At 39.4% G+C, this 27,096-nt stretch overlaps 1 protein-coding gene across 1 annotated transcript in view; it reads left to right on the forward strand.

Annotated features, from left to right (window-relative positions):
- PKHD1 (PKHD1 ciliary IPT domain containing fibrocystin/polyductin) overlaps positions 1 to 27,096 on the forward strand; it is a 484,216-nt gene that overhangs the window by 129,473 nt on the left and 327,647 nt on the right. The window contains exon 35 of the mRNA XM_047102754.1: positions 16,142 to 16,298. Coding sequence (XP_046958710.1) covers positions 16,142 to 16,298 — 157 coding nt within the window. The remainder of the gene's footprint in view (positions 1 to 16,141; positions 16,299 to 27,096) is intronic.

The following is a 27,096-nucleotide window of genomic DNA, read 5'->3' on the forward strand; positions in this document are numbered from 1 at the left end:
CATTCTGCTTTTTTGTCTCTATGGATTTGACAGCAGAGGTGCCTCATCTAAGTAGAATCATACAATATTTTTCCTTTGCTGGTTGGATCACTTCTCTTAGCATATTAGGGTTCATAGAGGTTGTAACATGTGTCAGAATTTTCTTCCTTTTTAAGGCTGAATAATATTTCTTAATGTTTTATTTATTTTTGAGAGACAGAGAGAGACAGAGCATGAGTTGGGGAGGGGCAGAGAGAGAGGGAGACACAGAATCTGAGCTGTCAGGACACAGCCCGACGTGGGGCTCAAACCCACAAATGGTGAGATCATGACCTGAGCTAAAGTCAGACACTTAACCAACTGAGCCACCCAGGAGCCCAAGGCTGAATAATATTGCATTGTATATATATATATACACACACCACATTTTTCTGTCCATTTATTGCAATGAGTGTGTGGGCTGCTTTCACTTTTGGCTAATGTAAAGAATGCTACTGTGAACATGAGTGTACCAATATTTGAGTCCCTGCTTTCAATTCTTTTAGATATATATCCAGAAGTCAAAAGGTCAGGTTATATGGCAATCCTATGTTTATATCACTTCCAAAGTGGCTGCATCATTTTACATTCTTACCAGCAATGCACAAGAATCCCAATTTTCGACATTCTCACAAAAATCTGACATTTTATTTATTTATTGATTGATTGATTCTACTAATAGCCATCCTTTTGGGTGTGAAGTGGTATCATGTTTTTATTTATTTATTTTTTATTAAAATTTTTTTTTAACATTCATTTATTATTGAGAGACAGAGAGACACAGAGCATGAGCAGGGGAGGGGCTGAGAGATGGAGAGACACAGAATCTGAAGTAGGCTCCAGGCTCCGAGCTGTCAGCACAGAGCCCAACGTGGGCCTCAAACTCACAAACTGCGAGATCATGACCTGAGCTGAAGTCAGACACTTAACTGACTGAGCCACCCAGGTGCCCTCATTATGTTTTTTTTTTTTTTAATAATTATTTATTTTTTGAGAGAGAGAAGAAGGGAGAGAGAAAGAGCATGAGTGGGGAGGGGCAGAGAGAGGGAGAGGGAGAGAATCCCAAACAGGCTCCTTGCTAACACAACAGAGCCCAATGTGGGACTCAATTCTACAAACCATGAGATCATGTTCTGAGCTGAAATCAAGAGTCAGATGCTTAACTGACAGAGCCACCCAGGCACCCCCATCACTCTGGTTTTGATTTACATTTTCCTTATGGTTATAGTTAGTGACATTGAACATGTTTTCATATCCTTATTAGCTACATATCTTCTTTGGAGAAATGTTTATTCATATCCTTTGCCCAATTAAAAAAATTTTTTTTAATGTTTATTTATTTCTGCGACAGAGAGAGACAAAGCATGAGTGTTGGGGAGGGACAGAGAGAGAGGGAAACACAGAATCAGAAGCAGGCTCCAGGCTCTGAGCTGTCAGCACAGAGCCTGACGCAGGGCTCGAACTCACAAACTGTGAGATCATGACCTGAGCCAAAGTCGGTCGCTCAACGGACTGAGCCACCCAGGCACCCCTCCTTTGCCCAATTTTAAATACAGTTGTTTGAGATTTTGTTACTGAGTTATTGGAGTTCTTTATATATTCTGGGTATTAATCCCTTATCAGATACATGATTTGCAAGTATTTTCTTCCATTCCATGGAATGGAATTTCCAACCATTCTATGTTACTCTATTGTTAATGTCCTTTGATACGCAAAAGTTTTAATTTGGCGAAGTCCACTTTATCTGTTTTTTATTTTGTTTCTGTGCTTTTGGTGTCACATCCAACAAATCATTGCCGAATTTAATATCATGAAGATTTCTCCTGTGTAAAAACAAAGAGACATCTTTTATATAAATTATAATTGGCCTAAGTTTTATCTTTAAAATCCAAGTCTCTTGCTTGGTCTGAAGAATGTAAATAAGCTGCACTTTTTGTCTTTTTTTTTTTTTTTTTTTTGCCGTGTAGCCTCTACACATTCTATAGATACCTTCTTATCATCTTGGTTGCTTAGGGAATCAGGCACAATGTCAATTGCAAATGTACATTACATTGTCTATAAATGTTCTCAAAATGTTCAAAGGTTTAAAAATGTTTTAAACTAAATCAAGTTTAGGTTTGCTTTGCTTTGGTCTCCCATATAAGAAACTTACAGACTTACAGATTAAAAACTACCCTCCCTCCTGAATTGGTTGAGTACAGTGGGAAAGAGGAGGGAGTAACAAGGCAGAGTTAGTTCTTTCTGCTATGTGTAATTGGTAAAGAGGTAAAGCCATTTTTTCTCGATTTTCTAGAACAACAGCAAAAACTCCTTTGGGTTGATCCTAGGCAAGGGAAACTTCATCTGGAGAAAGGGATGTCAGAAAGTTATCAAGTAGTAGGAGAGCGGGAATAATAGAAAGTTGTGCTATATGCTTGCGAGCTTTTTCATGGGATCATTGGAATGGCCCATTCCTACTGAAATGCAGAGTGATTGCTCCATCAAGAACATTTTAGGGGAGCCTGAGTGGCTCAGTTCGTTGAACGTCTACCTCTTGATTTTGGTTCAGGTGATGATCCCAGGGTCGTGGGATCGAGCCCTGCATAGGGCATTGCGCTGAGCATGGCGGCTGCTTGGGCTTCTCTCTTTCTCTTTTCCTCCCTCTGCCCCTCTCCCCCACTTGCACATGCACACATTCTCTTTCTCAAATAAAGAACAGTTTAGAAGCACTCCTTATACTACGTTAATTTGAAAAATAAAAGTATATGCCTTTGGTGGAAAAGTAAGTCACTTCAATTTGGCTTTTGTCCTGACTCTACTCCTGCTTGATTCCATGAGCAGTCTTGTAGTAGTCACTTCATTTCCCATTTTTAAAACCAGATACAGTTATTCCCCCTTAACTGCAGCTCTGCTTTCCATGGTCACAGTTTCCCCTGGTTTTAATGTCCCTCAGTCAATTGCAGTCTGGAAGCAGACGATACTCTATCTGACTAGTAGCCCAATGCTATGTCACAACACCTACTCATTCACCTCACTTCATCTCATCACATAGGCATTTTACCATCTCACAACATTACAAAAAGAAGGGTGAGAACAGTTCAATAAGATAATCTTCAGGTAGAGATAGACCCCATTCACGTAAATTCTATTACAGTATATTGTTATAATCCCTATGTTTTTAGTTACTATCAATTTTTTACTGCATCCAATTCATAAGTTGAATTTTATCAGAGGTATGCAAGTATAGAAAAATGCATAGTATATATAGGGTTCATCGCTATCTGCTGTATCAGGCATACATGGGGAGTCTTGGAATGTATCCCTGGTGGACGAGGGGAGACTAGTGCGTTGGAACATGTATCTAAGCTTTCAGCAACCCTGAAGTAAGAGAGGGACTTATGGAGAGCTTTATTTCTTCTGATGGGAAAATGGGGAAAAGAGAAGTTTCTATTTCTTAAAGGAAAACAGAGGCCACATGAATAATTAATCCTTAGCAAGTTAATGAACTGATTTCCAGCAAGGGGCTAATTCCCCCAAATTGAGAGAATTCTGCAGAAAGGCATTTTGCATGTGTTCTGAGAGGCATCATGGCCTCTGATCATTGTCCGGTATTGTTTATTGAATTAGTCCAGCATTGAATCTCTATGTAGCTGATTACTGATGCTTTAAGGCTCATTTCATAGAGGTCTTTGTGGCTTTCAAACTTCCAAGCTTTGTGGAGCTTCTTGGGTGATAACTATGTGTATGGATTGTTTGGTACTTGCCAAGGTTCTGGATTTTCTGCCTTTAAAGACACATAATAAGGAAAGTTTTTCAAATGTTTATATAAACTTAGGTGTATATGTTATAAGCCCATGTTTATATGTTATGTGCATTGTGTACAATGAATTCCAGGTGACTGTAAAGCAAATGATTAAAGTCCATTTTTTTTCTATCTGGAAATTATATTGAGCTTGATGAATCTTTGAAAAGGCTTTGAAACATTTTTGCTTTACAAGGTTTTTCTCTGAAGAAGAGTATGCTAGAAGGAAAATGCATACATTAATCTTATTTACCAGCAATAAAAAAATAAAATATAGATATTTTAGAAATAGCTTAATGCACACTACTTTGATATACTAAATAGAGGTAGTTGATTTTTGGATGTTTTATTTTTAATCATGGGACATTTAGATTATGTCACCACCTGCTTGCTGCTATCCATACTGATAACTGACATATGAAAATTTGGAAAAATAAAACACAGATATTTTTCCATCATGTCAAATGGATGTGGTTTTGATCCTGAAAGTGGAGGGTTTCCATCAGACTGCCCTATCTGAAATCTCCGGGTCTATTTCCTCCTTTGCCTGGACTGCTGTTACTGGTAGTTGGTGTTATTCAATTATCTCTACATTTTACCTTGGTGTTTACCTCTAATGTCACTCAAGTCAGTAGATGATTCATTGCATCTGGAGCCAATAAGCAGAGTTTGGCAGAAAAGGGACAGTGTGTGGCGGATGTGTTTGGAGTGAAGGGAACACTGCACTTGAAACTGGGCTCTAAGAGCTTAGAAATCTAATTATCCATTCATGGGTACAGGGGTAGGTACCACAATGCCTGGTCCATAGCGAGCACCCAGTGAATGTTCTCAAAGATGATGGCAATGATTTTAATCAGCACAATCTGTATATATATAAAAAGGCATCTGTACCACAGTGCCCAGGAGATTTCCCCTAATTCTAGATACTCGAGATCTCATCCCAGCTCTGAAACACATTATTTCATCTTTCTCCTTCCTCAAGTAGGACTGATAATTTTGTGATATTAGCCTTAAAATGTATAACCTTTTGCATCATTAAATACCAGGCAATACATGCATGAATGCTCTAGGATAAAACGTGATGCTATTTTGATATCAGGAGAGCTAAAAACCTAAGTTAACATTCCCTTTGTCCTCCCCAAAAAGTATATTAATCCTACCCTGAAGATTAAAGGATGAGGGAAAAGGTATTTAATCAAGATCAATGAAGATACCAGATACCGAATGGATCTCTCTGGTTTCTGAGCTTGGTTTTACCCAGCAAGGCAGTGTCTTTTTTTTTTTTTTTTTTCTTTTTTCAGTGAGGGAATAAAAAGTCAGATCCTCTTTTGTCCTAAGGAAGAAACGTAAGCCAAAGAGTAGTGCTATTAGAGCCAATTATATTCAAATACTATTCTCAGAAGTAGAGTCAGAATATAGACTTTTAATATTCTTAGTATCTCCCAAAGGGCACACATTTTGGATCAGGAAAGTTTTGTATTTCTTCAGCTTAAAGACAAAGAGGTTGTGAAGACAGCATTTGCTGGCATTTGCTGTTTATCTTCAGTAGTCTTAGCTCTTCCTGAACAAATGGAAGGTCTCTGTAGGTCTTAATTTAAACTTATTGGAATTGTAAATTTAAAAAATTCTATGTTTCATGTCCTGTGTGTATGTGTGTGTGGGGGGGTGTCACTTAAGCAGTGAGAGAACATGCTGGCCATTGTCCAACACTGCCATCTTTTGAGCAGTAAGTTCAGTGAAGTGGGGAAACCCAGGTGCAAACAAATGAAAAGACTTTCCAGAGATGTATAGTGGCATATTCATTTTCTATTGCTGCATTGCATAACAAATAACCACAGTCTCTGATTTAGAACAATGCCTACTTATTATTTCACCATTTCTCTGGGTTGGAAGTCTGGGCACAGAGTAGCTGGGTTCTCTGCTCCCAGTTTCCTGAGGCTGAAATTAAGGAGTCAGCCTTGCTACATTCTTATCTGGAGCTCAAGGTCTTTCTGCAGGTTGTTGGCAGAAGTCCGTTCCTTTCAACCACAAGACTGAGTCCTCATTTGCATGTTGGCTGTTGGCCAAGGACCATTTTCAGGTCCTAGAGGCTACTCTTGGTTCCCAGTCACAAGGTCCTCTTCATGATATGGCAGTTTGCTCCTTCAAGGCCAGTGGAGTGATCTATCTTTTAAGGGCTCTCCTGATAGGTTGAAGCCCATCTCCTTCCTTCACCCTTGCCAAAACCTAATCGTGGAAGTGATATCCCATTGTACTTACCAACTCTCTACTGAAGGAGAGGGGATTGTGCTGAGCTTGTACACCAAGGTGCAGGAATTTTGGGGAGCACCTCAGGATTCTTCTTTAATACAGATAGTATGCTTGAATTTGAGGATTTGAGAAGGTCTCTAGACACACTTTTGTGAAAGCCAAGGTTCTGCTGGCACTGCAGTGATGTATTCCATGTCTTCCTGGACTCTACTATTTCACCTAGTCCTCGACTCTCCCAGAGTACCAAGTAATGGGCCCAGTCTGGGTAATTTCTATTCTTGGAGACTTCAATGAGACTGTTAATTCTAGCTTCCTGTTGAGGGGTTCAGGTCTTGGGTTGCCTCCCAGGAACTTCATGAGATGATCTGTACTTTTAGTAGAATATCCATCTCTATATTCAGTATTTCTCAAAGTAGGGCATGTCTGATGTGAACAAGAAGGCTCAGCTTTGTCTGGTTCTGATCCAAATGTAAGGAATAGCTGTGAAATAACTTCAGACCCAGAAATGTGCCTAGTCAGATCCTTGCTGTCTGTGAGCTGTGGGCACAGCTCTTCCAAAGAGATGGGAAAAGGAGAAAGTGGGAGGGAACCACAAAGGGGACCCAATTTGTTTGTGTTAATCAGAGATCTACCCACTTTTCTAATTGATTGTTCACTACAAAGTAGCTTGATGCTTCTTTAGCCTGGGAGCTAAATGTAATCAACTTTTGTTTGTTTCTGTAAATTTTTTTTTTCTTTTTGCCCTTAAGGAGATCATTATTTCTATTGTATGAAGATGGTAGCCCAAACATTAAAAGTAATTAGAGCAGATGGCAGTGAATACTTCTATTGTAAAATACACTGATGCTTATAAATGGGTTTTCATTATCTGGCTTCCTTCTTTCCCCTCTGCCACCACATATTCATTTTGTTTCCCTTCAGGTATAAAGGGGAGGAAAAAAATAAAAGGAGGGGAGAAAAGGTTCCCCTGGTATATGAAACTGAGGAGCTGTCAAAGGTTCATAGCAGGGAAAGTGTACTCCCGTGTATTCAATCACTGAAATTAAGTGTTTTCAAAGGCGGTGCAGTCATGGGTCCATTGCATGGGGAAATAACGTACTGTAGTCCATCACTTAAAATGTTAACCTTGTCTCTTACTAGTGACTGGGAACAGAAACACATGCTCTGTGCTCGCTGGTTAAATGGCAGTGTGTCAGCTCTGTGGAAAAGGCTAGCATGTATCTGTCAATCTTCTGATTTGGCTCTATGTGTGTATGTGTGCATTGGCATGTGTGTGTGGCACACACACACACACTTGCTCACACTTTTACTTGCATTTATGTAGTCTTCAGAGAACTGGTTTATTGCTTATTGGAAAATGAGGAGAATCGAACCAGTTTCCAGTATTTCAATGTATATTCTTTACTAAGATGTTTTTGCTTGCCAGTCCCCAAACTCTGTAGTATACTTATTTATTTTTAATTATAGAAAGTTTCATTTTGAACATATTTAAATATTGACACAGTATATAGATGTACTGTACTGAGCATATTACAGGTGCTTTGACAATATCAATCCTTATTTCTGTAGTGACAGTATGAATTGGAACATCCCAGAAGTCAGCAAACTTTTTCTATAAAGATCCAGATAGTAAATAATTTAGATTTTGTGAACAATATAGTCACAAACTCAAAGCAGCTGTAAACAATATGTAAATGAATAGTCAGACCCACGTTCCAATTAAAATGTATTTGTGTAAACAGTGGGTGGACTGGATGTAAGCTGTAGTTTGCTGACCCTGTTATATACTACTGAATATTTTACATGATTCTTTTCTCTGTGGCATGTAAAGAACTTGAAACCTTTTTGCAGTGGGAAAAACAAACATCCCCCTGCATCGGCAGGAAGGTTATAGAGCCGTGCACTCTTTCTTCTTTCAGACCACCACCCTGCCTACCCGCCTTGCTGACCCAGTGGCATTCTACGCATGCTCCTTCCTTAGGTCTTCTTCAGATAGCCTCTGGTTCTCACTCCACTCCTCCTCACACTCCACTTTATCACAGGCACAGTCCCTGATGGCTGGATATAAAATAACTCCTTCCACCCTGGCACTTCTGACACTCTTCACCCTGTTTTTTCTCCTCCTTCCTCCTCCTTCTCCTGCTTCCTCCCCCTTCCTCCTCCTCCTCCTTCCTCCTCCTCCTTCCTCCTCCTCCTTCCTCCTCCTCCTCCTCCTCCTCCTCCTCCTCCTCCTCCCTCCTCCTCCTCCTTCCTCCTCCATCCTCTTCCATCCTCCTCCATCCTCCTCCTTCCTCCTCCTTCTCCTGCTTCTTCCCCCTTCCTCCTCCTCCTCCTTCCTCCTCCTTCCTCCTCCTTCCTCCTCCTTCCTCCTCCTTCCTCCTCCTTCCCCTCCTCCTTCCTCCTCCTTTCTCCTCCTTCCTGTTTCTTCCTCCTCCTTCCTCTTCCGCCTCCTCCTCCTCCTCCTCATCCTCCTCATCTTTCAGAGCACATTATTCATTTTGTATATTTAACTTTATCTTCCTAAAATATAAGCTCCATGAGGTAACGGATTTGTTTTGTTTTGTGTCTACATCAGTCTCTGGTGGGCAATGGGTGTTCCATAAATATTTGTTGAATCTAGGGATCCACCTGCTCCATAGTTCCAGGCAAGAAGGCTGAAGAGAGACTGGGATTATTCACTGGGGTTATTTCTGTTAGGTGCATGCAAAAATGGTTAGCTATTATTAATTGCTAAATTCAAAAAATTGTAAATTCAAAGTGGAGAGGGTACTATGTATGTTTTTCAGTTGAGAAAATTTAGTGATAGTATAAGTAAAATATCTAGCAGTGTACCTGGGACATGAGATGCATGCAAGGATTTGTAGCTATCATTGTCATTATTATTTCTCTGGCAAGTGGAACGATCTTCAAGTTTATAATTCAGAAGAGACATTGTAAGAGGAGATGTGAAGATTCACATGAAAGAAAAGATAAAGAGAGGCTCTGTAAATTTGTTCTGTTTGCAGACTCTAATAGTCCCCTGAAGCTCAAAAGTGTGAAAATAACTTATATGTAAGAAGCATTAAGTTAATACCAATATTTCTTGTGAAATAATGGGGTATAGGATATGTGTAGAACTGAGAGGTAAGCTAGTAAATAGCCTAGTTTTCTAACAGGTACAATGGGTAAATTTGAACTGGGTGCAATTCTGGCAAAAGGTATTGTTGCCATGGCTTTGAGTAGTCAATGTGCCGGATGGTGTGCAAGGACTTTCTTATGTTATCTCATAATCATGAAGGGTGTATAAGCACCAAGAAAAGAAAGTGATCACTTAGAGCCAGCATGAGCTCAGTAAGAACAAATTATGCTAGACTAATTTAATTTCCTTTTTGTTCCCTAAGGAGTTATTAAATTATAGGTCAGGGGCTCTATTTGTAATCCTGGATTTGTGGATAGTTGACTTTTGTAAAATAAGCATTTTTTGTTTCTTAATCAGCTGAAATAATCTCAGCCCATGTTAATTTATCTGCAGTGTTCAGATTAAAAAAGAAGAAGAAGAAGAAAAGGGGATTAATAAACTGGATTTTACCTATAAGGCAGTCTCCACCTGGGTCAGGCAGCTAATCTGTTGAACTCTCATGGTGCCTTGTTTATCCCTTTAGTTATTACACTTTATATTAATTGTATGGCTATTTGTCTTTTTCTCAATGATAATATGAGAACCTTAAGAAGAAGGATAAGGTCACATGTACCTGGAAGAGATGACTTCACATCAGGTCATATGTAAAAGGTTTGGGATTTTAATTGGGTAACCAGTTTAATATCACCCAACATAATAATACAATTATTAAAATAGCCAAGACTATTAGTTGGGAAAGCAAATGTTATTTAATAAATGATGTGAAGAAAGTTAATTATTTGGGGGGGAACAAAGAAAAATGGGAAACTTCTCACCAACATAAATTCCAAATTCTTTGAGGCTTAACATACAGATATAAAACCGTACAAATCAAGAACACATAAATGATGTTTATGTCAGAATGAAAGAAGGGTGTCCTATACATAAAATAAGAGGACGTCATGAGAGAAAATAGAAATAAATTTGTTTTTATAAAAATTAAAAATATTTCTATGTGAAAGAGCATTGAAAAAAATTTGCAGCTTGAATTTTTTTTAATGTTTATGTATTTTTGAGAAAGAGAGACAGAGCATGAGTGGGGGAGGAGCTGAGAGAAAGAGAGGTAGACACAGAATTTGAAGCAGGCCCCAGGCTCTGAGGTGTCAGCATAGAGCCCCACGTGGAGCTCGAACTCACGAACCGCGAGATCATGACCTGAGCTGAAGTCAGATGCTTAATTGATTCAGCCACCCAGGTGCCCCCCAAATTTGTGGCTTTATATCTGATAATTTCAGTTATTAAAATGATAATTTACATGATGGCATAGTTATGGGCGCTGGGGTGTCTCAGTCGGTTAAGCATCTGACTTTAGCTTAGATAATGATCGCGTAGTTTGTGAGTTCAAGCCCTGCGTTGGGCTCTGGGCTGACAGCTCAGAGCCTGGAGCCTGCTTCGGATTCTGTGTCTTCCTCTCTCTCTGCCCCTCCCCCGCTCATGCACTGATTCTCTCTCTCTCAAAAATAAATAAACATTAAAAAAGTTAAATGATGGCATAGTGATTAGGAGCCCTAATGAGAGCTGACCATTCATTCAAATATATTTTTGGGGTGCCTAGTACATACCAGGCATTGGAGGAACTGGGGATATAGCAGAAACTCAAGAAGCTCTTGTGAAGCTTACATTTTGTTGGTGGTTGGCAGAGTATAAACAGATATACATGTTTCAGTGATAATAAATACTTTTGAGAAAATGAAGAAGGGTCAGCGGTGGAGAGAATGTTGGTCACAGGGACCTGTTTTGTCCTATTTCCAAAGCTTGCATGCTCAAGAAGGCATTCTGGTAAGGTGTCAGAACAGTTCTTCCTTGTCTTTGTCATCCAGGAGACACTGACTGGAGAGATTTCCCTCCTCTGTCTCCTCCAGCACCCCAGCTTAGCACATTTGCTCACAGATAGGTCTCTGCTCTGCTTGGTGCTCAAGCTTGCTGATCAATGACTTCTTTCAAGATGACTCTGGTGGTGTTGCAAGTACATTTAAGGTGACATGTAAGATTTGCAGACACTGCACATTTCCCGAAGTTCAGAGAAGTGCTGACATGCTGCAAGAAGAAAACAAATTGCATAAGCTTCCTAGCTGAGGCAGGGAAGTTTGTGCCTATATATATGTGTGTGTGTGTGTGTGTGTGTGTGTGTGTGTGTGTGTGTGTATGTGTGTGTATGTGTGTATATATATGTATATATACACACATACACACACGCACACATGCACATATATATATGTAGGCATAAACTTATATGTATATATTTTATTTTTTGGTTTATTTTGGGTTATATGGGCTGAGGTAAAAGATGAAGGTGAATTCTGGATAGTTCTTAAATCTCTATTTCCACCTCCACCCTATAGGCCTGTGAGGAAAAAATTTTTTTAAGTGGATATTAACATTTATTTATTTTTGACAGAGAGACAGAGCGTGAGTGGGGGAAAGGCAGAGAAAGAGAGGGAGACACAGAATCCAAAGCAGGCTCCAGGCTCTGAGCTGTCAGCACAGAGCCCAACGTGGGGCTCGAACTCACCAGCGGTGAGATCATGACCTGGGCTGAAGTTGGACGTTTAACCGACTGAGCCACCCAGGCACCCCGGAAATGGTTTTGTTCATTTGCAGGATGGAAATGAGTGATTGGCTTATCTCAAAGAAGAAAACTAAAGCTAATGGCTGAGCATGTCAGGAACAATAGTGGAAGAAACTTATTATATTAGGTGGAGGTGAAAACTGCTTTGACCAATAGGCGGAGCTGGTGACACAAAACGTGGTTTTCACCAAAAACGCCGTGTTGGCATCAATTCAGAGACTTTCAGATATATTGACAAGATGTCTTTTAAAATGCCCTTAGCAGGGACACCTGGGTGGCTCAGTTGGTTAAGACTCCGATTCTTGATTTTGGCTCAGGTCATGATCCTGTAGTTAGTGGGACTGAGCCCCATGTCGGGCTCTGGGCTGGTGGCATAGTGGAGCTCGCTTGGGATTCTCCTTTCTGTCTCTGCTCCTCCCCTGCTCTCACTCTCTCTCTCAAAAATAAAGAAACGTTTTTAAATGCTCTTAGAATTCTTTTTTGCTAGATTGGATCAAAGTGATAGTGATTAGAAAGTGTGCCAGTCTCACGGTTTAATGGAGTGTTGCCCTGGTAGTCACAGGGCTGCCACTGACATGGGGAATGACACTACCAGTGTGTCGCCTCTGAAAATGTCAAGAGCTAAAATTGTGTGTTTGTAATTACGGGTTCACTGACAACTTGCAATTATGGCGATACATTTCTACTTCCCCAGGTAGCTGGTACATAGTTGAAGTTGCATTAATTTTTAATTTTATTTTATTATTTCTTTTATTTGAGAGAGGGAGAGCAATCAGGGAAGAGGTGGAGAGAGAGAGGGAGGGAGAGAGAGAAAGAGAGAGAGAGGATCTTAAGCTGGTTCCATGCTCAGCACAGACCTTGATGCGGGGCTTAGAGTTTGATGCAGGGCTCAATCCAAGATTCCACAGCCCTTGGATCATGACCTGGGATCATGAGTCAGAAGCTCAACTGACTGAACCACCCAGGTGCCCCGAGGCTGCATTAACTCTTTAGAGCTTTTAGTATTTAGTCACTGTTTTGTACTGTACCATGAATCATCAACAAAAATTTATACATCTCAAGGTACCATTATTATATTAAAGAGTAGTTTGGCACAAGGAAGCTTAAGTCTCTTGAAACATAATGCTTAGCATTTATGTTCATTTGAGGTATACCACACTAAGTAGAGAAACTGAAGGTAAATGAAAAAAAATGACAAAAGGTTTCACAGGGAGAAGGGAATCTAAGTCTTGGGTTTTGATTTAGATACACTCATCATCATTCGGTTTAAGTTTGAATAGAGCTTGAAAATGCAGAAAGGATTGTGAAAGAATGTGAGTGAAACCCAATGGATGCCAAACCCATGGGGTACAGATTTTTAAGTATTTTAGTTTCCACCTATTTGTTTAACTATTGTATCAGGAAGGTGGTTGCACTCATGTGCATGTGTATTTATGTGTGTGTATAACATCTGTAAATGCATGTATGGGATTAGGAGTTCACTTAGAAATGATTCACTTGGGAAATTATCCCCTCGAGTTCCATTGAGCACTTACTATGTCAGATACTTTTTAGGGGTGGGGCAATACGCAAAGTCTTTGCTTTCATTTGAGTAAGCTCAATAGATGATAAATACACATGGAATTAAAGCTCTCACACCAGAATTAAATAGTGTTGGGGAGAGGGAGTTATTGGAGGTGCTATTTTATTAAGGAGGTAGGGTAGGAGGTGTTATTTGCTCAGAGTCCTGAATGAAGTAGGAGAGTGAGCCAGCAGAGATTTTGAGGAAGAGTGTTCGAGGAGAGTCCAAGGTGAGTGAAATGGCCTGAATTGGGAGCTTTCTCTGTATCAATTCCATCTGTTTTTACCACTGTGGCCTTTGACACATCATTTAAACTCTTTGAGCCTTTGTTTCCTCAACTGTGAGGAGGAAATAACAATATTTAACCTTTCCACTTGCCAAGTTGGGGTTTAGTGTAGCAATTTTTGAAGGTTGCCAGGCCAGGCCAAGATGTTATAACACATGGAAGGTAGCTAATGTATGTATATACAGGGTCTTCAGAGCAAGACAGAAAGTTATCTTAAAGGTTCACTTAGAGGTAGATAACAGATATCAGTGATAATTGGAAGTATTATGATGTTCTCAAATTAATTAATGCAAGAGACCATGGAATTGCTTTCCTTTGACTCCCTCACATACCTAATTAATGTTTAATTGTTCCAGATCTTTCCACTGTCAAAGTCATGAGCCTCTTTTTCTTGTTGTTCTGTAGGTGGGGTATAGATCTGACCACTAGGTTAATGTCTCAGGAAGAGTTATGTTGTTGAATCCTTCAAACTCATTAGAGCTCATCCACACCCCAATCTTGTCCAGCTTGCTGGCCTTCCTTAAGACCCTGTGCTTCAGGGACTAGTTTGAAGGAAGTGTCCAGGTTCCTTTTTGGGATGTATCTTTCTTCCCTCTAGCCCTTGCCCTGAATTCATCCTCAAACTTTGATGCAGAAGTGGTTTTTGAGGGATCATTAAAATGATGGTTCCCTGGGCCCTACCTCCTAAGCTTCTGATTCCATCATGGTGGCACTGAGGGACTCTCTAACTCAAACTGTTCTAAGCTGAGAAACTCCCTTTAAAATGAAGAAATAGGATTTCTCTAGAGTTTTTCCATTTCTGATCTTCTAGGAACCTAGTTAGGCTTATTCAAAAGTTCTTTTAGAGTGGACTTCCAGCCAATGTGACCAATAATCTAGTTCATCTTCTCTACAGTTGACTTTACTGTCTTTATTCAGTTTAGCCTCTCCCACCTTTTCACCACTTTATTCCATTTCAGTTTCCTCCTATTCACCTCCCTCTCCCTTTTTTAGATTTGATGGAAATGAATTAAGGGATTCTAAGAACATATAATGTATAGCCTGTAAGGACCACTTTGTGTAATTTTACTTCCCTTTGCCTAACTTCAGTGTGAAATCAGTAAAGAGCTAAAATTCTTTCACACTTTCTGAGTCTACAGATGGCCATTATGGGGATATAGTTCATACGACTTACAAAGATGCTCATGTATAGCCCCTTCTTTTCATGGTGCTAGTGCTGCTTATCCATCTCTTAAATTGGGAGGACTCATGAACTTTTTTCTCCTTTGTAGGTGTAGAGAATAAAAAAAAACACTGCTTCTCCTTATCCCAAAGGCTTGTAGGCAATTGGGTTGGGTATACAACTCAAGACTATTGAGTTGGGGGGTCAGTACACTCTCCTGGAAAACCTATTGGCTATTCTGGCTACACACTTTTCCATTTTCTCTCTCAGAAATACTCCAGGGTACTATTCTCTGTGTAGGTGTAGTTATTGGTATTATAAACATGCCTTCCCTTCTTAATGATCTTCTCCCATCTGCTTCTAACACCTCACAAGAGGACTTTCTAGGCAGTTCTTTTATAGGAACCCAAGCTTCATATTGGTGAGAATCTGGGTGGGAAGAAGTGTGTGGAAAGAGACAGACACATGTATGTACTACCTCGAGGGAAATACCTTCTCTATTCTGATTTTATTTTACTTATAATTATAGTCCCATAACTGCACAAGATATTTAGACATGTTCTTGGCCTCTTACATGAGCTGAATACTGCTTTCTGTGTTTTTTTACATTCCTTTTTTGAAAAACATGTGACTTCAGTGTGACCATAAATTAAAGGAAAGCCAACAGTTCTGTGAGGGAGACTGGAGTCTGAGTGGGAAGGGGGTGTTTCTTTATCTGGGCCCCTCTCAGCCTCGCTCCCTGCCCATCACTCACTCAAGCTATCCTCTGAAGTCAGTGGGCATTTCATTTATGCATTTTGTTTCCAGCACTGATGCACTAGGCATAGAGGGAAAGGCAACAACAATATCAAAAAGAGACAGAGTGGGAGGCTGGACTTGGAAAGAGGAATGTTCCTATAAAACAAGGACCCTTGGCAGTAGAGCCAATGAAAAATGATACCAATTACATAAAGCAAAATGCCACCCATCAAGCAGAACATTTTAATTCTCTCGATTCCAGGATATTTATGACTTTTTGTTCAAGACTCAATACATGTCTATAAAAATAAAAAATGGGATCGACCCTTCTATTCAGTAGAAAGGGACTTGTCCTGGAGAAAAATAAAAGGTAAGAAAACATGAGCAGCACCACATTGTTGGAGAATTCCAGTGGCCAACACAGAGACATTTCAAGTGTAACTTTGCCCCTTCTGTATTTATCCCTTTTTGAGTTAGTCAAGAGAGGGTGACTAATTTTATTGAGACGTTTAACGTTACATGCAAATTAATTTTAGTTTAAGAGATTTCCATTTAGATTGATCCTCCATACTATTATGCTTTAAACCAAACAAAATAAAACATTAAAACTGTTTTCCAGGGCAACTTTTCCTTTCAGTTCTGCCTGAGATGGTCAAGGTCTTACAGTTGGTTTCCTGAGAGAGTGCCACAAGATGGCGACAATGTCACAGTGGAGAATGGCCAATTGCTACTGCTTGACACCAACACAAGCATCCTCAGCTTCCTGCACGTTAAAGGTTTGTGGAGTTTGGAGATCAGTGGTGGCATTACCATATATAATTCTTTCATTTTGGGGGCAGGAGGGAGGGGAACTTTTTGGATAAGTTCCAACACTTGGTTGAGAATTTATTCTGGGAACAAATTGAGATTTTAATGTAAAAGGAAGAAGTGGTCAGAGTGTTCAAAATGAAGGCCCTTTCTTTGGACTCTTATAAGCACAGAGCTTAATTATTTTATTTTTTCAAATAAAAGAAGGTTAATAATGTTACCAAAGAATATGCTTCTTTATTCAGGCACTTTGTAGTCATGCTTGTCCAGGGAAGCCCCCACAATATAGCAAAATGCTCTGAAAGTGGTTAATGTTGCTGCCTTTGAAATTCCCTGCCAAGAAAGCAATGTCTTCCTGCTCTTACCCTGTTGTGGTTTTGACTTCCTGGTCCCCTGGAAAGTCATATAAATAGGCTTCCTTATTGAAAATCTGGCCACATAGCTCTAGGGTCTGGGAAGTTGGATGAGAATTCAAATTTCAACTTCTCCACCACATCACCAAATGACTAAGTCACTTATTTCACCTCTTGGAGCATTTGTTTCCTTATCTGTTAAATGAGAATAAAAATCATTGCCTACTTCAGTGGCTGATAATAAGGAATGGTTATCAAAGTGGCTGTCTTCATTGGCAAATGAAAATAGCTTTGGAAATGTGATTAGTTATGGGTAGCTATAAAACTCTGCACTAAAACATTACTCTTTATAAAAAATATGTTTAACACTTACAAGGGCATTTGTTCTTGTTAAAGTAAGAGCATGGGGGAAAATAAAGGGAAAATAAAATATTCTGAAGGGGATAAACTAATGTAATATGGATATCTGTCTCTTATGGATGGAATCAGGTTTCTGATTAGGCATTTTACATTCTATATTTTGGAAGGGGTGTGTGTGTGTGTTTCTGATATCAAGGAAGAAGTGTTCAGGCAAATCAGTTAATTTGTATCCTTTAGGAAAAATTGTCTGTCAGCTTAGGTTATTGACCTGTCTTTGTGTGTGTGTGTGTGTGTGTGTGTGTGTGTGTGTGTGTGTGTGTGGTGTGTGTGTGTGTGTGTGTGTGTGTGTGTGTGTGTGTATGACCAGTGGCTTTGGGGAATGCTGACTTATTGATGGACATCAACTACCTAAGGACTAGCAGTGACAAAGGAAAATTTTAGACTTATAATCTCAGGTTAAAAATGTTCTTTGTAGGGGCTCCTTGGTGGCTCAGTCACTTAAGCATCCAACTTTGACTCAGATCATGATCTCACGGTTCGTGAGTTTGAGCTCTGCATCAGGTTTTGCTCTGATAACATGGATCCTGTATATGTCTGTCTGTCTCTCAAAAATAAATAAACATTTAAAAAATGTTCTTTGTAGACCTTTAACCAGGAGTCAAATGCTGCTGAAGGATGAGATGACCTTTAGGCTCTCAAGGGTCTTTGCCTTATATTGATATTATTTGAGAGAACTTTTCCAGCTAAAAGTCTAGATCAACTGAGTCTCTGGATGTCCCATTAGTTCCAGGTAATTGTTCAATCAAGCAATGGTGCGATAGGGCCAGAGACTGAAGATGGAGAAGAGGCATCAGAAAGTAAAGGGTAAGAGAAAGGCAGTGGCATGAGGAATATACACTTGATTTCTTACTTTTGGAGAGTTCAACATCTGAATAATGCAAATATTTGTCTCGACCTGTCACCTTTTAAAAGTGGCTTTTATTAATACTCCTGGTCCAGGCAATATATTTCAATCTGAATTTACTTGGAATAAGTGAGCTAGATTTAGAGGAGTAAACTCTTATCCTGTGGAGAGGGAGAGTGAGTTATCTGAAGGATCCCCTCTTTTCTCCTGGAGAGTAGGGCCATTGGTAGGAATGTGAGGGTAAGTAGCGGACACTGGTTTCTGTACAAGTAGGTACGGGAGTTGTTGGCAGAGAGCAGGGTTGCCTGGAATGAAACTGAGATTTTTATCATACATAGATGGGTCATAGCTTCTAGAAAGAATGATAACAGGGAAGCCACACAGATCAAATTTGATTCAACCATGCCTTCTGGATACTTGTTAAGTGGCCTAGGAATTTGTATGAGGTATGAGAAAAAGTGAAGACTAATACTTAACATGAATAAATGTGCATTATCACTAGAGAAGCTAATTAGGGAGAAAATACAAAAGAGTAAAATTTCTTTTTTTTTTAATTTTTTTTACATTTTTATTTATTTTTGAGAGAGAGAGAGAGAGAGAGAGAGAGAGAGAGAGAGAGGCACAAGGGGGGAGGGGCAGAGAGAGAATGAGACACAGAATCCGAAGCAGGCTCCAGGCTCTAAGCTGTCAGCACAGAGCCTGATGTGGGGCTCAAACTCACAAACTGTGAGATCATGACCTGAGCTGAAGTCAGATGCTTAACCGACTGAGCCACCTAGCCACCTCAAAAGTGTAAAATTTCTAATTCTAATATGTGTTGCAAGCATTAAGGCAGAATACTCCAGAGGAGTGGGTATCAAGAATGTAAGATTAGGATTGGGTGGTAGGAGGTGAAGACCCTATCATTTATGTCTGAGATAAGTTTTGACCATTCATATACACAGAGAATCCATCTTGCTTATTGGAACTGTTCATGTTCAGTGACTCAGGCTCCAAACCTTGGAAACATCCTAGACTTATTTCTGTTTCTCACATCCCATGACCAATCCATCAGTGAATCTTGTCTGGACCTTTGACTTGTGTCTCATAGATCAACACATCCATTGGTACCAATCTAGTTCTAAGCAACATAATTTTTGGCTGGGACCATTTCAAATGGCCCTGTAATCGATTCCCCTGTTTCTGATTCTTTGTCTTCCTTAGTAGCAGACCCCCCATTTTTGTTTGGGGCAACAAAGTATCCAGCCAAAATGCTACATTTCCTGGCCTCCATTTTAGTTAGACATAGCCTTGTGGCTTAGAGACAATCAAGGAGATATAAGGGGAGGTGTGGTACAGGGTATCTGGAAAGTTCCTAAAGTAGAGTTGACCCATTAGGATGCATGCCCTATTTGTCCTTGCTTCTTCCTCTTCTTTGCTTCTTGGAATGTAAATATAATAGCTACATTTTCAGCTGCCATCTTGGACAATGAGGTGATTCATTCAGAATGGGGAAGCAGAAAGATGGAAGAAACTCAGGATCCTGATGGTTTTGGAGTTGCCAGTAGTAACACTGCAACTGGGACTGTTCACCTCTGAAGTTATTTCATGATTGAAGAAAAAGACTTCATGTGTTTAAGTCATTGGTGTTTGACTCTTATGCCATATGCTAAAGTAACCCCCCAATAGTTTATTGTACACATCCTTTAAAAATATGTCAGGTCTTGTACTTCTTTCCTCTAACACCCTCCAGTGTCTTTCTTCTCATTTCATTAGGAATAATCTAAACTTAACCGTTATCAAACTTCTGGCCCCTTCATTGACTGGTCTTCCTCATTCATTCTGTTTCAGCTCTTCTATAAACATACCAGGTGTACACATACCTCACGCCTTTGCCCAAAATGTCTTTTGCCTGGAATACTCTTCCTCCAGGTATGCATGTGGCTGGCTCACTTATTTTGTTTGTTCTCTGAGACAATATCAACTTATTAGAGAGGCCTTGATGGTCATCTTTTCAGAAATTGCAACCACTTCTTACTATTCTCTTTCCTTTTATTTTGCTTTACCTTCTTCATAACAATTTATCCTCACATATTATAAATTTCCTTGTTGGTTCATAGTCTGCTTCCTCTGCTAGCATAACCTCCAAAAGGCAAATGACTTCACCAATCTATTTACTACTGTCTCTTCAGTGTGTAGGATACTGAGTATGTGTTGATGGTTGAATGAAACCATGTGCTTATGGTTGATGGACAGCTAAAATGATGCAGAGTTCAGATCCCGTATGAAATTTAAAAAGCATAATTTTTAAACTCTTGCTTTCTTAATTATCACTTTTCCTAACTTTTATTGTCTTTAGTTGTTCTTACATATATAGGTATATACGTATGCATAGGTACATATGTAAACACACATGTATATATGCACACATATATACACATAAATACATATATTTACATACATATACCTATATATAAGTGTATGCCACTGTGAATTGTGAGAAATACAAAATCCATTGGTAAGTTATTTTTCTGTTTCTAAAAGGCATTCGGAACTGGTAAAGGACTCCAACTCTCAAAAATCTGGTTGCTAGTATTGCTCTAAACCTATAATATCTTCTCTTGACTATACAGTGTGTGAAAGTACTTGAGGGATAATAAAAAGTTTATTCAAATATAAGATTGAATCATCATCATCAACAGTAATTCAGTCTCTGAATCTCTGTTACTCTCTTTTCCCTTTTTAAAAAATGTTAATTTATTTTGAGAGAGAGAGCCAGACACCCAAGTGGGGGAGGGATAGAGAGAGAGGGAGAGAGAGAGAAAGTCCCAAGCAGGCTCCACACTGTCAGTGTATAGCCCGACACAAAGCTCGATCCCACAAACCGTGAGATCATGACCTGGGTCGAAATCAAGAGTTAGACGCTTAACTGACTGAACCATCTCAGCACCCCTGTCTCTCTTTCTCATACCCATTCATGGTATCACAAAAATAGCTGAGTGGAGTTTTCTTTCGGTTTCTGATATCATCTATGGGCCAAGATAAAGCATGAAAAGTTTCAAGCCAGAAATAATCTTTTCAAAAGATTTTAAAAAAAAGTATCACTGGTGGAGGCACTTTCTCCTCCATTCCCACATTACAAAGGTGACATTCTACGTGAAGAATATATATACTTTAAGAAAAGGATTAGTGTTACATAAAAGTGAAATTAGATCACCTAACGACTATATTTAGAACTACTTTATGAAAATATTGCATCTTCTATGTTATTTTTCCATACATGGAAGCCAGCATTCTAATATGTAGAAGACTAGGTAGGCCCCTACAACAGGAAAACTAATACAGTACCTCTACATATGGCCCTCAAGAGTCTTGAATTCTCTGTGCCTTCCTTGTATTTCCATCTGTAAAATAGAATTGATAGTCTTTTCTTATTAGTACAACTTAGAGAGGAAGATTATACATTTCTTTGAGGCAAAATTTTAGCCATTATTTATGATGCTATATGTACTGATTCCTGAACTTTATTAAAAAGTGGCACATTATTTTTGTGACCATAAGAGTGTAAGCTATATTTATTATATTTTGAGTTAATTAACAAAATATTCAGAACTTTCATTTACTTACCATCTCTACTTCTCCCTTCCATTTCTCCCTCTTTTTTAGATTGATTTTTAGGAGCTACTATTAAACACAAAAGAGAATTAACCCAATCAATTAATACTAATGAGCTGGGATGGAAATAGGCATATTGCCTTGATTTAATTAATTATATTTTTTGTTCTTTTATGTTAAGATGCCCGACGGCCATAAGCATCGCTGAATTAAAATTTATTATTTTATCCCAAGTAATTATGATTAGCCATAATAACAAAGGAGGGATGTTACCCTCTTGTCAGAGCCGTTATGCATCCTGGACAAGGATCTTGAGTTTGCAGTCTCTAGTTGGAGAAACATTCATATTTTCTGAATGAAGCAATGAATTTCTCTCACTTCTGATGGCCAGGCAGTTTGACATAAAGTGGCCTAGAAATAATGATTAAGAAAGGGTCAATGGGGGAATGAACTCTAGAAACCCATCTTCCCTTGGTTTTGGGCTTTCAGAAGGAAGACATTTCAGTTTCTTCCTACTTACAATGCCATCCCTTTAAAATGCTTGAGCAGAAACTTATTTCTAGTCTCTGTTGCTGCTTAATAGTGCACTGGTCTCCTTTAATGTGATTTTCTATTTCTTGGTCTACTGGTGTATACCAAAGCAGTTAAATGCTTAGCAGGCTTTTGGGCCAGAGAAAGCAGTCTGAATCTGGTTTTTGCTTCTTACTAGTCCTGTGACCTTGGGCAAGTTGCATAACCTCCATAAACCTCACATTTCTCCTCATTAGGGTCATGGCTGTTATAATGACAGCAACAGTAACAATGATGACTATCATTTACTTGTTTGCTATTGTGTGGCAAGTCTACAAAGTATTGTGCAACTCAGATGGGTGTTTTGAATGTTACATGAGGGAATGTTTGTAAAGCCCTCAGCACAGGGCTTGGTCCAGAGTAAATACCCAATTAATAGTTTTTGTTTTGTTTTGTTTTATTTTGTTTTCCGGACTGATGGGGATAACAGAAGAGATGGCTGAAATATCAGGCCTAAGTTGCAATTTTATTTACAGATAGTGGCTGCTTCTATATACAAAGCAAACTGGATTACTGAAAGAATTAGCTTGGTAATAAGGACGTTGTATTGCTTTTGCCTCTGTTATCTTCAGAATACATGTTGAAGTGCTTTTCTTTCTATGGCAGGAGAGGGAAAGATACAGAGATGGCAGGAGCAGAGTCTGTCCATTTGGTTGTCTCCATTTTCCTTGTTATTTTGACTTAATGGAAGTGTGTTTTTCTGGTGCTGTTCAGAATATGGTCTTGTTTTCTCTGATTTTTTGTGGTCTACAGTTCTGAAGGTACTGAGATCTCTTTAGTATATTTGGGATTTCTGTGGTATGCAAATGAATATTCTTGGCTCGTTGAGATGAGCTATCTTCTCTTGATCCACTATCAAGTTCTTTGCGGAATTTCTTCATCCCTGGAAAGGATTTGAGGATTTCAGAGTGAGGTGTTTGGTGCTGTACCCAGCACAGCCTTTTTTTAATCCTCAGGATTCTACACTTTCTTCCTTGTGGTTAGCACCCAATCAGCCTCAGTTTCACTAGGTGCGGGCTTCGGGTAATGCTTTACCAGTGTTGTGATCTGGGAATGCCATGAGGCAGGACTGCCCTGGGACATAGCTTGTGGTTTCCGTGTGCATTCGGTCTCTGTGAGTCACTGGGCAGATTACCCAGTGCCCATAATTTCGACCTCACAGATATCAGCATGGATTTAAAATCTAACCGCAGGCAGGCTGGAGTTTTGATAAAAATGAAATATTCTGCATTAATATTTCCTTCTTTCTTAAGTATATAATATATTGGTCAACATGAGAAGGTTATTTGGGCTGGTAAAATTTGTTACAAATTGGTATGTTTAAAGTAATTAAAAGTTGGTGGAAAAAGGAGATTGACTCTTCTCCCAGCTGAAACATAGCTACTCTTCAAGGCAGGGGATGGGATAATTATGTGCACACAGCGCAGCAAGTTTGACTTATTGCAGTTTGGTCAGGAAACCGAGGGCCTGAGTTCAAATTTGAGGGAGCCACAGATTCTCCTTTAGCTTTGAGTAGGGTGCTGGTCCTCAAATCAATGCAGAAAATGGAATTGATGGTGACTCTTTTCCCTTTGTTAGGAGGGAAGTGCAATAAAAGAGTTAATGTGCTTTCTTCCCACTTTTCCAATCATGGTGCTCCAGAATGGGCTGAGTTTTGCAGTAGTCAAAAGAGGAAGCCTCGTGAAGATGTCAGCATCCAGAAAGAAATAATCTGACATTTTTAGGTTTTTTAAAAAAATGTTTTATTTATCTTTTTTTTTTTTAATTTTTTTTTTCAACGTTTATTTATTTTTGGGACAGAGAGAGACAGAGCATGAACGGGGGAGGGGCAGAGAGAGAGGGAGACACAGAACCGGAAACAGGCTCCAGGCTCTGAGCCATCAGCCCAGAGCCTGACGCGGGGCTCGAACTCACGGACCGCGAGATCGTGACCTGGCTGAAGTCGGACGCTCAACCAGCTGAGCCACCCAGGCACCCCAGACAGACCTGCCTTTTTGAAACCCACCCTGAATCCCCTTTACCTTGTGTGTCTCCATATGTTAGTCTTTTGCTGGTGACTACATATTTAATATCAGGGTGTGTTTTTTAATTCCCTCTACCTTTGGAGAATGGGTGATATAGGTTATACACCTAAGGAAGTAGGATCCAGGTCTGTTTTTGCTCACCATTGTATAGAGAGAACATTACATCTTCAGGCACATAGTAGGTATTCAAATAATTGTTGAATGAGTGAACTAATGAATGAATTTCTGACCTAAAGAGGCAGATTAATGTCAGTTGTGGATTTCTCTGTAATCAGAGTCCTTCCTGGTATTCTCAAATGTTAGTGGATTAGTCCAGACAGTGACCAATTTCATTTACTATTTGTGTATCAGGAGATCAGAGACAAAGGCTTTTTACTGTGGGGGACACTTGGCTCTGAAACCCCTTATTTTTCCCAATCAGACAATGACTTACATTATTTACCTCCAGCGAACAGTCCCAGACACGCTTGATTAGCCTTAAATGAAAGATAAGCCATAGCTATGAGAAAGGACATGCTTTCAATAGATGGGCAGACAGACAGATAGATAGATATTAAACAATTTACAGTTTTATGTCTTGACAACTTGAATGTTGTAACATGAAAAATGCTATCGAAAAGGGACCAGTCCCTTCCTAGCACAGAAGCTGTAATATTTTCAGTAATGAAAGATAAATATTTCAAACTTTCTTACTTAAAAGCCTTCACTGACTTTCCATTAGCCTTTAAAATCAAGCCTAAACTCCTTAATATGGCTTATAGGGTCCTTCAGGGTTTGATCTCTACTTACCTCTTTAAAAAAAAATTTTTTTTTTAAATGTTTATTCATCTTTGAGAGACAGAGTGTGAGCAGGGGAGGAGTAGAGAGAGAAGGAGACATAGAATCTGAAACAGGCTCCAGGCTCTGAGCTGTCCGCACAGAGCCCAACACAGGGCTTGAACCTACGAATCATGAGATCATGACCTGAGCTGAAGTCAGATGCTTTACCAACTGAGCCACTCAGACACCCATCTCCTTAAGTGTTTACCTCATTTTTTTGATTAATGTTTTCCATATCCTCTTTATCAAGGTCAAAAGCAGAACTGGAAATCTGGGATGCTTATGTACCCAGGATTCTTACACATATAAAAATCAGAGACTAAGCATTTCATTACTTTTATTTCTCATGTACTGTAATATTCCTGAGGGTCAGGAAAAGGTACGAGTTATCATTTTTTAAATAAATAAATACTATGAGGAAACAACTGTGATCTTTCACTTGTGAAGTTATTATGCTATAGCCAAATTATGTTCACAATAGTCAGAGAACAATTAGACCTGGAACCTTTTGAACTGCTTCGAGAAATGTATCAAGTTGGAAGGCTATTAAAAAATGTGATTGGGGGTGCCTGTGTGGCTCACTCGGTTAAGCATCTGATTTCAGCTCAGGTAATGGTGTCACGGGTCATGGGTTCGAGCCCCGAGTCGGGCTCTGTACTGACAGCTGGGAGTCTGGAGACTGTTTCAGATTCTGTGTCTCCCTCTCTCTCTGCCCCTACCCCACTTGTGCTCTGTTTCTCTCAAAAATAAATAAATATTAAAAAAAAATGTGAATGAGTCCATGCTAATTGAATGTTGATAGAGAGAAGGAAGGAGATCATTTGAATGAATGAGTTACTTGGTAGCTAGAGAGATTTTTTTTATCTGCTTGGTATAGACTTTAAAGAAAAGATCGGTTTTTGTTGTTTTGTGTGATTGTGGATTGTTCTTTTTTTGTTCCCCTGGTCTTTTCATTTCCTGCTTACAAACAGCTTCCTCCCCACCACCCTGAGATTTTAAGTGACTTTTAGAAATCCATGGAACAGCTGAGGGACTTGACTACTTAAATGCCAGAAGCTGTGTTGGAAAAAGGAAGTGATGCTTTTTGGGAGATAGAAAGGAACCAAGGTTTAGTTAAGTAGCAATTGATGATAGTAGCTATAATGACGAAGGCATTTATTTGTATCTGTGTTTTGGTTCCTTTGAATATTTCTAGTAGTTTCTTTCCCACGAATATGTTTACAACTTATAGTTAGTGTAGAGTTAATTAATTTATAAAGTTAACTTAATGAGTTTTATGTTTCAGAGCAAAAAGTAAAAACTGATTGACAATCTTTATCTTTCTCAATTATCTGTAAAATTGGCCAATTCACTAAAACCAGGGTGTTTCTATTTACCGGGGGCAATTAAACTTCACCTGACCTTGTGGATGTAGAGACTGTATTTTTTGCATTTTTTTTTAATGTCAGCACCTAGCAGAAAGGGTGGAAAATAACAGCAAATGTTGGATGAATGAAGAAGTGAATTAATTTGCAATACCAGCCTTGTAGTTTTCAACCGATTTTAGATGAGAGTATACAGCATAAGAATATGGACACCTAGAGCAATGGCTTAATTTACCTAGAGCAGTAGTTCTCAAAGTGTGGTCCCTGATCAACATCAGTATCATGTGGGAACTTGCTAGAAATGCAAATTTTGGGGCCCCATAGCAAATCAGCTTTGGGTATGAGACCTGCCAATCTGTGTTTGGAGACCTCCAGGTGACTTCGATGCATGTTCAAGTTTGAGAACTACTAGGCTAAAGCAGTAAAGGGAGCCATATAGAATTGTCAGGACTGGAAGCCAATGAATATAGCCCTGCTAATCTTTTCCCAAAGGCTATGCGACCCTTTGCAAAGAACAGTGAAAACTTGGCTGGCCACATTGCAAGGGCCAATCCTGAGCATGGCATTCTTCATTGCATGCGGTTCTCTATCCTGCCAGGGAAATCAGAGCTGATGAAAATGATTTCTCCCAATGGCCATAGTGTGTGGCTCTGAGTCGGTGATTTTATTTCAGATATTCCCCCCACCCCACCCCCACCCCCACCCCCCAGTCTTCATTGCCAGTTTGACAGTAATACTGGGCTAATTAAGGAATTAGCACGTGGCATCCATTTCAGAGA

Source organism: Lynx rufus, unplaced genomic scaffold (genome assembly GCF_022079265.1).
Source record: "Lynx rufus isolate CCGP_SWC_20201006 ecotype Redwood Valley unplaced genomic scaffold, mLynRuf1.p SCAF_6, whole genome shotgun sequence".
In the NCBI taxonomy this organism is placed as follows: domain Eukaryota; kingdom Metazoa; phylum Chordata; class Mammalia; order Carnivora; family Felidae; genus Lynx; species Lynx rufus.